Source organism: Phyllostomus hastatus, unplaced genomic scaffold (assembly GCF_019186645.2).
Source record: "Phyllostomus hastatus isolate PE091 unplaced genomic scaffold, TTU_PhHast_1.1 phas_scaffold_1674, whole genome shotgun sequence".
Lineage (NCBI taxonomy): Eukaryota > Metazoa > Chordata > Mammalia > Chiroptera > Phyllostomidae > Phyllostomus > Phyllostomus hastatus.
Genome location: NW_025334011.1, coordinates 4,150,417 through 4,163,214, shown reverse-complemented (window position 1 = coordinate 4,163,214; position 12,798 = coordinate 4,150,417). Strand labels below are relative to the sequence as shown.

General features: G+C 37.6%; 1 protein-coding gene and 1 pseudogene across 3 annotated transcripts in view; one reads left to right on the top strand and one right to left on the bottom strand.

Moving 5' to 3' along the window:
- Positions 1-12,798, top strand: part of CDKL2 (cyclin dependent kinase like 2) — a 35,655-nt gene that overhangs the window by 20,457 nt on the left and 2,400 nt on the right. For 2 of the 3 annotated variants that reach the window (XM_045857914.1, XM_045857913.1), the window contains exons 10-12: positions 3-96; positions 2,834-2,957; positions 3,176-3,282. In XM_045857914.1, coding sequence (XP_045713870.1) covers positions 3-96; positions 2,834-2,957; positions 3,176-3,282 — 325 coding nt within the window. The remainder of the gene's footprint in view (positions 1-2; positions 97-2,833; positions 2,958-3,175; positions 3,283-12,798) is intronic. The other variant, XM_045857915.1, reaches the window with a different exon arrangement.
- Positions 8,159-9,191, bottom strand: LOC123831026 (annotated as a pseudogene).

Sequence of the window (12,798 nt, the reverse complement as noted above, 5' to 3'; positions counted from 1 at the left end):
AGAGTGGATGAGAAAACCAAGAAGTATTGTATTCCATTTGTTAAACCAAATAAACATTCTCCACCAGGCATTTATAATATTAATGTGACCACATCAGTAAGTGAACTTTTTTCTGTGGTAGAAGGGCAAGTCATTTCTAGAGTTTTATTAATGTTAAATATAATAGTGAAGAACTAGAATTTTATTTGGAGACAGATCATAAAATGGAACCTTAATTATACATATATCTTTCGAGCCTGCCATAATCCTAAATGTGAAAGTCTTAAAGTTTAAATAAGTTTTACAAAGTATTATAAGCCTGGAAATTAAAATATAAGATGTTATTAAAATGACATCTATTTTAATTCTTTATGTAATAGTAAATTTTCTTAGCCTAACACTTGGCGATCAGTTCTTTTGTAAGAGTAGAGGAAAAGATAAATTGTCTCATCTCACCACTAGGTTTTTGGTGAAAGTATTCTATTTCTTCATTTAACATATTCATTGATTATCTATTATGTATAAGACACTGAAGATGAATAAGTCAATCTTTCTCTTCAAGAAGCTTGTGGTCAAGTAGAGGGTCAGCCAATTAAATCACAGTGTCAGATTGTAGAAGTAGAAGCATGTACAAGGCTCATAGATCTTCTCAGGCTTCAAAGGAACATTATTGTGCTCAAGATAGCTTCTTTTTAAAGTTAAAACACTGTTCCATTTCAAATCCTCCATTGGTTTCTCATCTCTGAGTAAAGCCCAAGTCCCTGAATGACTCACTCCCCATCCATCTGTCCCATTCACAGCTACTCTCATTCTTGATTAGTCCATTCCAACCACTCTGAGTTCCTTCTTATTCCTGGAGCATGGCCAGACTTGCTCCCACATTTAGGCTTTTGCACTTGCTTTTTCTTCTGCTTCAGAACGTTCTTCCCCTGGTTAGAACATTCTTCCAAAAAATTTGCTTTTTTTTCTCTTACATGAAACCTTATTATGTACTCTTCCCTAATATTATAACTCATTTTTGTCTCCTATTACTTATTATCTCTTCACCTTGCTTATTTTTTTCCAGTATATATACTTGACATTTTTTTATATTCTCTTATTTATATATTGTCTGTCTCCCCCATATAATGTAAGCATCCAAGACAGGAATTTGGGCTTTGTTTCCTCACTGCTCTATTCCACAGCTAGAATGGTGTCTAGCATGTTGAAACTGCTTAAGAAATATGAATGAATTTTTCTGCCAGAGAAAGAGAGGTTTGGACATACTCCCAAAAGAGTATTTTTCTCACAATTTTCTTTCTCTACTTTTTGATTATCCCCAGGACTGAAAAATATAGCCTTTCTTTTCGTCTCTCATGATTTGGACATTGTATTTGTTTATCTTTTAATTCTTCTTAGCCTACAATTTCTGTACCCATAGTACATTCCTTTTGACATACCCTACCTTTTGATTTCTTTGTGGGTATTTTGTTGTACGTTCCTGGTCTGCTTTGGAAGATTATCTTGCTCAGCAAGGCTTTTCAAAACAGCTGGCTCAATACTGCTTTTTGGTAACTGATACCACCCTCCTTTTAGGTATTGCATAACCAACACTGGCTAGTAATTTTAGATATTATTTCTGTTTATCCTTCTTTGGAAGAGGCGATCAAAAAAGGGGGTAAAAATTAGTGGGGAGAAGCCCCACTGGGAAATCAGTGGAGGCAGAACTAAGCCTAAACTTTCTTCTACTCCTCAGTTGAAGATCAATACCCCTCTCCCATGCTTCATCCCCTGATTCTGAGATGTGAATAAATACACATTACTATAAACATTTCTTATGTATTTTATTTGCCACTCCTTGAATGTGTAAATTGAGTAGTTTCAACTCATTATTTTTTTTTTATTTGCAGGTAGTGTTTTTGAACTGATTATTTTTATTTTGTAGCTGATTTGAACCAATAGCCTTAACACGTATTCTATTAAAAGAGCAAACAGAAACATCCAAAAGAAAGAAACTCAAAAACTCACTTCAGGACTTTCTAGGAGGCAGAGTGGCATAATTCACAGGATATTAAACTTCAGACATCAAGAAACCTCAATGGCTTAATGCTGTCATTATATGTGTTTGTGTGTGTGTTTCATATATACATACATACATGTGTACATACACATACATATATGATTTTGTTATTTATAGGTTTTTTCTTTTGGCAGATCACACACTCTTTCTATGTATCATCTTTTTTGAAAATGTGGAAGAGAATGTAGAATTTTCTGTCATTCTCAAATGAGACAGATTGGAAAAATGACAAATTCATAAAGGTGCAGAGTTGAAGTGCTACTGCTGTTCTTCGTGTTATAATTTTTCAGACTTTATCAATTATATGGTAAAAATACTAAGAAAGATTAGAAAACTAATTGGAGCTATAGTTCCTTATTTTAAAAAGGAGTAAAAAGATTATATTGGGAAAGCAAAAACAAGCTAGGACATGTGACAGGTAGCAAGATGAACTGTCCCAAATTAGCTACTCTATGCTGAAAAGCTCTGCAAGTGTCATAAGCCCTCACCTTGCCAGCCTGATGCCCATCTTTAACATCGTACAGATTGGCGGTACTTAACTGAAGGCTGGGAGAGGGAAAGGAGAAACATCAACCAGTAATCCACTTGTTAGTGATTTGAATAGATTTATTGAGGAGGAAGTTTGAAATAATTAGGTGAAATTGTTTTTTGTGTTATTGATGTTCTTCAAATTTTGTATTATTCTAGACCTTCAGTTGCATAAATTTTAGGGTATAAATGTAGTAGTTACAAAGTGGGCGAGTCCAGCTTACCAAGAAGCTAATTCACTTGTGTTAATCATCCTGATGATATTAGGTCACTAGTGAAAAGAGCCTACTTCAGGCAAATAGGAAAAGAAGAGAGTACTCAAAGACAGATGTCCATTTGCCTGAATTAAACTATAATCATCTCCCTGAACTAAGAGCCTTGGAAGGCATAGGTATGTTTATAATGCTCTTACTTTTTCAGCCCTTCTGTTTATATTATTTAAAATTGTTAAATGAACAGAATATTAAAAATTCATAGTAACTTTACATATTTAAGTATGTAAATGTGTACAGACTTATGTACAATAAGTCAACATAGAGGGATATATATAGAACGTGAAAAACTAATATGTCTAATTTTTGCACTGTGTTTATGGTTGGTTTTATTCAGCTCGAAATTCCAGGCTAATAAGGAAAGAGAACAAAAATCTTCCAGAATCTCGAATTCCTTCTCTGGCTGCTATTGACTTGCATGCCTCCAGTGTTGCATTGCCTCAGGTACAGAAATACTCCTTGTAGGTTGGGTGGAGCTTGGGTCTCTCTCATAATTTCTATTAAAGTATCTTAGGGAGTGTTTGCTGTTAAGTATTGGGAGGGTTTGTTGGTGGGATCTATAAAAAGTGTGTGTGTGTGGCCTAGCTATGGCTTCCACAGGTTTTGTGGTGGCTTATATTATTTCATTGTATTAGCTTCAGAATTACAACCTATCTTTCTTTTTATAAGTATATTTTATTGATGGTGTTATTATAGTCCCACTTTTTCCCCCTTCCCCCTCTCTGCTCAGAACCCTCTTCCCTCCAGTTCCCTGCCTTAGTTCATGTCCATGGGTCGTGCATATAAGTCCTTTGGCTTCTCCATTTCCTATACTGTTCTTAACATCTCCCTATTTTGAACCTACCAATTATGCTTTTTAATCACTGCACCTTTTCCCCCATTCTCCTCCTCCCCCTTCCCAGCTGATAACTCTCCAAATGAACTCCATATCTGTGATTCTATTCCTGTTCTAGTTGATTGCTTAGTTTTTTTTCTTTTTTAGATTAAGTTATTGATAGTTGTGAATTTGTTGCCTTTTTAATGTTTATAGTTATGATCTTCCTTTTCTTAGATAAGTCCTTTTAACATTTCATGTAATAATGGCTTGGTGGTGATGAACTCTTTTAACTTTACCTTCTCTGAGGAGCACTTTATCTGTCGTTGATTCTACATGATAGCTCAGCTGGATAGAATAATCTAGGTTGTAGGTTCTTGCTTTTCATCACTTTGAATACTTCTTGGCAGTCCCTTCTAGTCTGCAAAGTTCCTTCTGAGAAAGCAACTGGTAGTCTTACAGGAACTTCTTTGTAGATAACTCTGCTTTTCTCTTGCTGCTTTTAAGGCTCTCTCTTTATCGTAACATTTGGCATTTTAATTATCATGTGTCTTGGTGTGACCTTCTTTGGACCCAACTTGTTTGGGACTCTTTGAGTTTCCTGGACTTGTATGTCTATTTACTTTACCAAATTAGGAGAGTTTTCTTTCATTGGTTTTCAAGTAGGTTTTCTTTTTCTTGCTCTTCCTCTTTTCCTTCTCGCATCCTATGATATGGATTTGGGCATGTTTGGAGATGTTCTAGATTCTTCTTATACCATCCTTGTTTTTTTTTATTCTTGTTTTTCTTTCTTTTCTGGTTGAATGTTTATTTCTTCCTTATGTTCCAAATCATTGATTTGAATTGTGGTTTTCTTGCCTTCACTGTTGGTTCCCTGTACATTTTTCTTTATTTCACTTAGTGTAACCTTCATTTCTTCCTTTATGTTGTTGCCATGCCCAATGAGTTCTTTGAGCATCCTAATCACCAGTGTTTTGAACTCTGTGTCTGATAGGTTGGCTATCTCTGTTTTGTTTAGTTTTTTTTTCGGGGGTGGGGGTTGTTCCGTTTTTTTTCATTTGGGCCATGTTTCTTTGTCTCCTCAATTTGGCAGCTTCCCTGTGTTTGTTTCTGTGTATTAGGTAGAGCTGCTTTGATTCCCTGTCTTAGTAGCATTGTCTGTTGTAGAAAAGGCCCCTGTAAATTGTGTGGGGCAGAGCCTTAGGTAATTACCAGGGTGGGGCAACCTGATTCATCTCTTTGTGGCTCTGGGGAGGGGGGAGGCTTAGAGAGGGGACAGTGGCACTGCCTGGCTTCTGGAGGTTTGCCCTGCACTTGCCCCATTTCCAGTCACGTCACTTTTCCCCGGATGCAACTGGCACCCTTTCAGCTGTTGCCCTGGTGTTGAATCCCAGAGTGGGTGGGTTTGCATACATTTTGAGACCATGTGGGCACTTTAAGAGGAGTTTTCTGAAAATCTGGCAGTTTATTCTGCTGCCTCAACCCCCACTTGTTTTTATAGCCAGAAGTTATGGGGATATATCTTCCTGGTGCTGAAACCCTGAGCTGTGTGATCTGGCCTGGGGCTGGGATCACTCGCTCCTAAGGTATCCCTCCCAATTTTTATCCACTGCACATGAATGTGGGACCACCTGTGCCTGATCTGCTGCCAATGCCGCCTCTCTGTGCCACACCACATCTCCTTGCCTCTCCTCCCTGTCTCCACATCTCTGCCCCTCCTGCCCATCTGGATGAATGTGGTTTCTTTAAATCTTTTTTTGTTTTTTGGACTTCAGTACAGTTTGATTTTCTGATAGTTCTGGGTGTCATTGTTTTGAGATTTAGTTTTAATTCTTCTTGTGGTTTTGCAAGGAGGTGAAGTGTGTTTACCACGTTTGATCCTGCACAAGATCCGGGAAAATCCACTGTTCCTGGTGGTGGCCAGCAAGGCAAAATATCCACCTATAACTCATCTTTCATTCAGTGAAACTCTGAAATTGTTTTTATTCTTTTACAATGAATTGTCTGTTTGACACTTTTCCCCAAGGTGATGGACTCCATCCATGTTAGAGATTTGCTACTTTCTATAGATATCTTTTTCTATAATTTCTCTTAACTCTTAAGAATATTGATGTTTCTGCTACTTTTATATCAACAACAGTCATATCACTCATTTTCACATTAAGGAAACTGGCCAACTTTTTAATCTTCTGAGCCAACCATAACTTGCTACAAACTTTGCATATGTATCATTGTACTTTCTGTTTACTTTATCAAATTTCTCACCTTTGCCTAATGCTTAGAAACTTTTGTTTTCAAATCAAATTTTCCATCCTCATTACTTAAGTTTTTTAATTTCATAGAGAACAACTATATGTTGCCTCTTTATATATGTGGATGCTTTTTTCTATTGTTACTTTTTAAATAATTCTGTGGAGCTCTCTAAAAAGGGGGGGGGGTTAATATTGTTGAGGATAATTACAGTCAGTTGCCCAGTGATGCTGAGAAAAAGTTTTGACTGCTATGTTTTGCTTCATCCCTTGCCAACAATTTCTATAGCAACATAATCAAAACTAAACAAATTCCTCTTGTGTGAACATTAATCACCGTCACAAATTTTGCATTTATGACTGTAGAGTCTCAGCAAATTCCTTGTATACTTCTACACTTAAGTTTAATGTGGATTTTAAAGGTGCAGAAATTTTCACTTGCTCTTTGAGAGAGTGCACCATTGTCAAAACCACTTTTGGGGGTTGACATGAACATATCTAGTTTCAGTCAGTGGAAGAAAAGGCTTTGGCTGCCTTCACACTTCTTCAGTATTTTTATTTATTGTTTTGAACTAATCTTTTTATACATATAGACTGGTTCAGCATTTTTACTCTCAATTTACTTGTTCAATTTTCAGTTGTATTTAAAATACAATAAAAAATAAAGTAAGTGTAGTGAAAAGCACAAATTAACACCAAAATAACACAAGCTTATGCATGAACAGTGTGAATGGAAAGAGGAATGCCAGGAGACCAAGAGCAAAAGACCATCTGGCAGGAGCTGTCTCTTATATTGCTTTATGTATTCATAATATATTGAACTATGCTTCATTTCTGTACATAACACAAAATTTTCATATAACAAAAGTCTATTATGTACCTTCTGGAAAAGTCTGTAAAATAGATTATTGTAAGTAAAGTGTTGCATAATCCACAGAGCCTCTCCACCCCACCCCTGACACACTCACACACGCTGAGGGCTTGTGCACATGGCAGCACATTTCTTTTCTGTGAGCACTGCTGTAGCTTCATCCCACACACTTCGATAGGTTGTAGTTTCCTTTTCATTCAGTCCAAACATTTTCTTATTTCCCTCGTAACTTCTTTTTTAACCCATGAATTATTTAGAATTGTTTAACAGTTAGATATTTGGGGTTTCCCCAGACTTTTTGTTATTGATTTCTAATTTAATTCCATGTGGTCAGAGAATATACTCTGTGCGATTTTGATTCTTTTAGATCCATTGGGATGTGTTCGACAGACCAGCATATGGTCCGTATTGGTGAATGAACCTTGTTCCTTTGAAAATAATGTATAGTCTTCAGTTGTTGGGTATAATGTTCTGTAAATATGATTGTGTTAAGGTGGTCAATAGCGCTGTTCACATCTTCTATGTCCTTCATGATTTTGCTGTTGTTGTTCAGGTCTGTCAGTTACTGAAAGGATGCTGTCAAAATCTTTTACAATGATTGTGGAATTGTCTATTTTTCTCTTCTATCTGTTCATTTTTGCTTCATATATTTTAAATCTCTATTTTTAGTTACATGCATACTTATAATGGTTCTGTCTTCCCAATGCACGTCCCCTTTATCTCTATGAAATGTCTCTCTTTATCTGTCATAAATGCTCCATGTCTTGGAGTCTATTTTATTGAAGATTAAAATAGACACTCCAGCCTACTTATACTTATGGGTTTTTTTCCTTTTTCACAGAATTTACTTTACACCTATCATACCAACCAGCATTTTAAACACTGACATAGAAAACTCCCTAACTCCCTAATAGAAAAAGTAGCGATTTTCAACAGGTGTGCCATGGCACACTGGTATATTGCAAGAATTTTAAAAATATTCAGTACCCAATTATTTAGCCAGGGGCACTGACTTCTTTCCCCTTAGACTGTCAAATAAAAAAAATGACAACAGCCCACACAACAATGGCCACCTGATGTGAATGAATTAAAATTATACCTTTTTTGGTCAGACCAGCAAAAGACTAGTATGCATTTTGGTGTGTCACAGATGAAAAAATGTTGAAAATCACTGAGATAAAGCAAAAACAAGTGTTTTTCTTATGAGAAACAAGATACACCATCACTTACAGTCTTCAAACATTATTGCATTTTAACTTTCATAATTTAACAATGCATTCACAAAACAATCTTCAGACTAGTTTTAAGAAATTAAAGAACACTTTTAAGTAAATATGACTGTCCTAAATTGTTTATTAAGTAAGAACTTTATAAACATGACACATATTAGTGGTAATGGTGGAGCTGGAGAGTACTGCACCTTCTCAAAGCTGCGTGGCGAGAACCACCAATAGTGTGGTGGAACTCGTGGCCCTTTCCAAGGGCGGCTCTTGCGGCCTTCAGATGTCAGCTCTCTAGTCTCCCTGTGCTTGTGGACCGGTCTGGTGATCCACTGGGTGCCAGGATTCCTTCTGATAGCCTTATGGAGTGGATCAATGAGGATAACCTCAAAGAATTTGCACATGGAATCTTCACCAACCCAGTAAGAATTCAGGACTCTCAGAGCCCCACAGTGGTGTCCACCTCACTCCTTGGCAATGGACTGCAGGCTTCGGGCAAATTTCAGCTAGTTAACACCATGATGGACAGGCTTGCTATAGGTCGCACTCTTAGGAACAGGGCATTTGTGGCCACCATGGTGCCAATGAATCCGATATATGATATAACCTTGCTTGGCCTGGTATCCCAGCCTGCCGGCTTGATCAGCCTGGTGGGGTGGGGGTGGGGCCCGTGGAGCACAGAGAGCTGGCGGTACTGCCAGCAGCGCACCCTGAGAAGGAAGCGCATCACGTGGGACTGCTTCTTCCTCCCTAGGTCCGGATGTGCTTGTAGCGCCCATCTTGGCTTACCTTATGGCTGCAGTCAGACAGAAAGACAGAACCTATACTTACGTTTTTATGGTATATCTTTTAACTTTTGATTTACTTTCCACCTATCTTCTTTTTATGTTTAAAATGTTCCTTTTGCCAACAGCATATGAGTAGGGGGGTCTTTCCTTTGTATCCATTCTGTCAATTCCAATTCTTTTAATTGGCATGTGTACTAGTTTTCTATTGCTGCTAACAAACTACTACCAACTTAATATGTGTTTATTATTTCACAGTTTCTATGGGTCAGGAGCCTAGGCAAAGCTGCTTTTCTCCTTTAGAGTCTCACAGGCTGAAGTCCAGGTGGCAGCAGGGCTGCATTTCTTTCTGGAGGCTCTCGGGGAGAATCCGTTTCCAGGATCGTTCAGGCTGTTGGCGGAATTTAGTTCCATGTGATTATGGGACTGAGGTCCCTGTTCCCTTGCTGGCTGACACGGGGGACTGTTCTCAATTTGCAAAGGCCACCCACATTCCTTGACTGATGGCTTAGTTTTACTGTATTCAAAGATAGCAACAGCGGCTAAATCTTTTTTATTTTTTGAATCTCTCTGACCTCCTCCTTCCCTTATCTCTTTGACTCACTCTTCTGCTTTTAAGGGTACATGCAATTACATTGGGCCCACCAGGATAATCTGTCTTAGGATCAACTGATTAGTAACATAATTTCATGTGCAAAGCCCCTTCACACAGAAGCTAAATTAGTTTGATTGACTAACCAGGGAGAGGCATTTTAGGGGCGTAGCTTTAGAATTCCGACTACCCCTGAATATTTATGCCATTAACATTTGATGTGAGTGTTGATATGTTTGGGTCTAGCTCTGTTTTTATTATTACTTTTATTTATTTGTTATTTATTCCTCTGTTTTCCCTTTTAGTCTTCTTTTATATATGAATATTTTTAGTGTTGGCTTTTGGGGGGGATATCTCTTTGTATTATTTTTTTAGTTATGTAGGGGTTACAGTATATAGGCATAACTATTTTTTCACAGCCTACTTAGAGTAAATATTAGGCCACTTATAAAAGGTAGAGACCTTGCAAACACCTTTCTCTTCCCACCAACATGAACTTTTTGTCACTCCCATCATATGTATTTTATTTACATGCTTTGAAAATTCTTACCACACTATGTCATACTTTTTGCTGAAAACAGTCATAAATATTTTAATTAATTTATGAGAAAAAAGTAGTCTTCTATATTTACCTAGCTACTTACTGTTTCTGTCTGTTTTTAAAAACATCCTCAACCAAGAATATGTATTTGTATTATTTTAGAGAAAGGGAAAGAGGGCGAGAGAGAAACATTGAGAGACATAGATGTGAGGGAGAAACATCATTCGGTTGCCTCCTGTTTGCACCCCACCTGGGGATCGAACCTGCCAACTGTGTCTGTCCCCTGACTGGGAATGGGTCCTGCAACATTTTAGTTAATGGGACATCGTCCCAACCACCTGGGCCACCTGGCCAGGACCTTCCTTCTTTCTTAAAGATTACAGTTTTGTTTTCTGGCATTTTCCTTCCACCTGAAAAACTCCCTCTAGCATTTCTTACAGAGTAGGTCTGATGATGACAAATTCTTTTAGTTTTCCTTCATTTGAGAATGACTTTGTTTTGCTTTCATTCCTGAAATATATTTTCTCTGGACATAAAATTTGAGTTGGTAGGTTGTTTTAATTTTTCAATTTTTTGCCTCAGGACTACAAAGACATTATTCTTTTACTTTCTGATCTCTATTTTTTCTGGGGGGAAATTGTCAGGCATTTGAATTGTTATTCTCCAAATAATGTTTCATTTTTCTGGTTGCTTTCTATGTTTATTAGCTTAAATATGATGTGTCTAGGTATAGTTTTCTTTTTTAATTTTATACTGTTTGGGTTTCCTGAGCTTCTTGAATCTGTGACCTTTGTATCTTTTACAAAATTGGGGGAGTTTTTAGTCATTGTTTCTCAAAAATTTTTTTCTGCTACAATCTCTTTTCTTCTTTTGAGATTTTAGGCATTTTCCCACATATTCCTGAGACTCTGCTCATTCTCTACAATCTTTTTTTCTTTATTTTTAAGACTGGGTCATTTCTATTGATCTATCATTTCTCTGACTCTTTGTCCTTTGCATTCTGCTATTAAGCCCATCCAGTGAGGTTTCAAATTTCAGTACTGTGTTTTTTAGTCCTAAATAACCACTTAGTTCTTTTTTAGAGCTTCTACTTTTCTACTAAGAATTCCTGTCCCTTTATTTCAAGTACATTTTCTTTCATCTCATGTGCCATAGTTATAACTGCTTTAAAGTATTAAAGTTTTACAGTATTTTTGTAAACTTCCACCATTGGGGGCCACCTCAGGATTGATATTTGTTAACTGAATTGATCACACCTTCCTAGATGTTTTTATGGCCAATATTTTTGGGTTGTATCTAGGACATTGTGCATATTATGTTGTGTAGCCTCAAGGTCTTGTTATAATACTCTGAAAAATGTTGAAATTTTTGTTTTAGCAGGAAGTTACCCCTTTGGTTCACACTGTAAATTCTGCCTTAGCTTCTGTGAGAGGTGGTACAAATCTCAGTTCTCTAGGTCTTTGTGATCCTAGTTTGCACCTGTCCTGTCCTTGTGCAGTTCCAAAGACGAGTGCAGGTGATTCAAATCTCAGTTCAGTTCTGTAAGCCTTTGCTGGCTGGTTTGAAGCTGTCCCATGCATGCATATCTCGGGAGGTCGACCGAGTCTTCTGTGGGTTTATATGCAAGTTTAGAGGATCCCTTTCTCTGGTTTTCCTCTGTTCAGAAGTCTGCTTGTACTTTTTGGCCTGCAGGGACCCCTTTTCCTGGTTTCTCTATAAAATGGGGTTTCTTTCAGACCTTCAGACAGGCTAAAGCCTGTCATACTTTCTTACTGCTCTGGGACTCAAGCAGCGGCTCTGCCGGCAAAGCCACAGGAGTGAAAAAACAAAATTGGAAACCTACCTCCCCACAAAGGGTCACATCATCAATTTTGACTCCTTTCCTTAATCCTCAGTTGTTGTATTTTTAGAAAAATTTTCCCAAAGTTTTTTTGTTGTTGTTTTGCTTGTTTCATAATAAGTAGGAGAGGGGGATTGTAGTGGGTTTACCCTGTCTTGGCACATCAAAAGTATCTTTTAACACATGCATCAACAAAGCAAACAAAGAATAACTGTCTCCTTACTTCATATTCTCTGCAAGCAACTTGAACTATGAATAGTTAATTTTAAACATCTGGTATTTGAACAACAAGAATTGGGGTGTTCAACAAGTGTTGGAGAGGTTGTGGAGAAAAGGGGACCCTAGTGCACCTTTGGTGGGATTGCAGACTGGTACAACCACTATGGAAAACAGTATGGAATTTTCTCAAAAAACTAAAAATGTATGTGCCTTTTGACCCAGCAATTCCACTCCTAGGATTATATCCTAAGAACCCTGAAACACCAATCCAAAAGAACCTATGCACCCCAATGTTCATAGCAGCACAATTTACAATAGCTAGATGCTGGAAGCAACCAAGATGCCCATCAGTGAATGGATCAAAAAACTATGCTACATTTACACAATGGAATTCTATGCAGCAAAAAGAAAGAAGGAGCTCCTACTCTTTGCAACAGCATGGATGCAACTGGAAAGCATTATGCTAAGCTAAATAAGCCAGGCGGTGAAAGACAAATACCATATGATCTCACCTTTAACAGGAACCTAAACAACAAAACAAACAAACAAGCAAAATATAACCAAAGACACTGAAATAGAGAACAGTCTGACAGTGTTCAGAGGGGAGAGGAGAGGGAATTTCAGGGAAATTTCAGGGGAAAAGGGGAAGGGTTTACAGGAAGTATAAAGGGCACATGGATAAAAACTAGGGGTGGGCGGAAATGGGAGGGAGGAGGGGAGGGCTGGGTGGGTGGGTTGGGATGGGAGTAAAAGAAAATTGTACTGCAACAACAATTAAAATAAAAAATATATAAAAAAAGAATTGGGGTGTTCAGGGAGTGGGACTTTT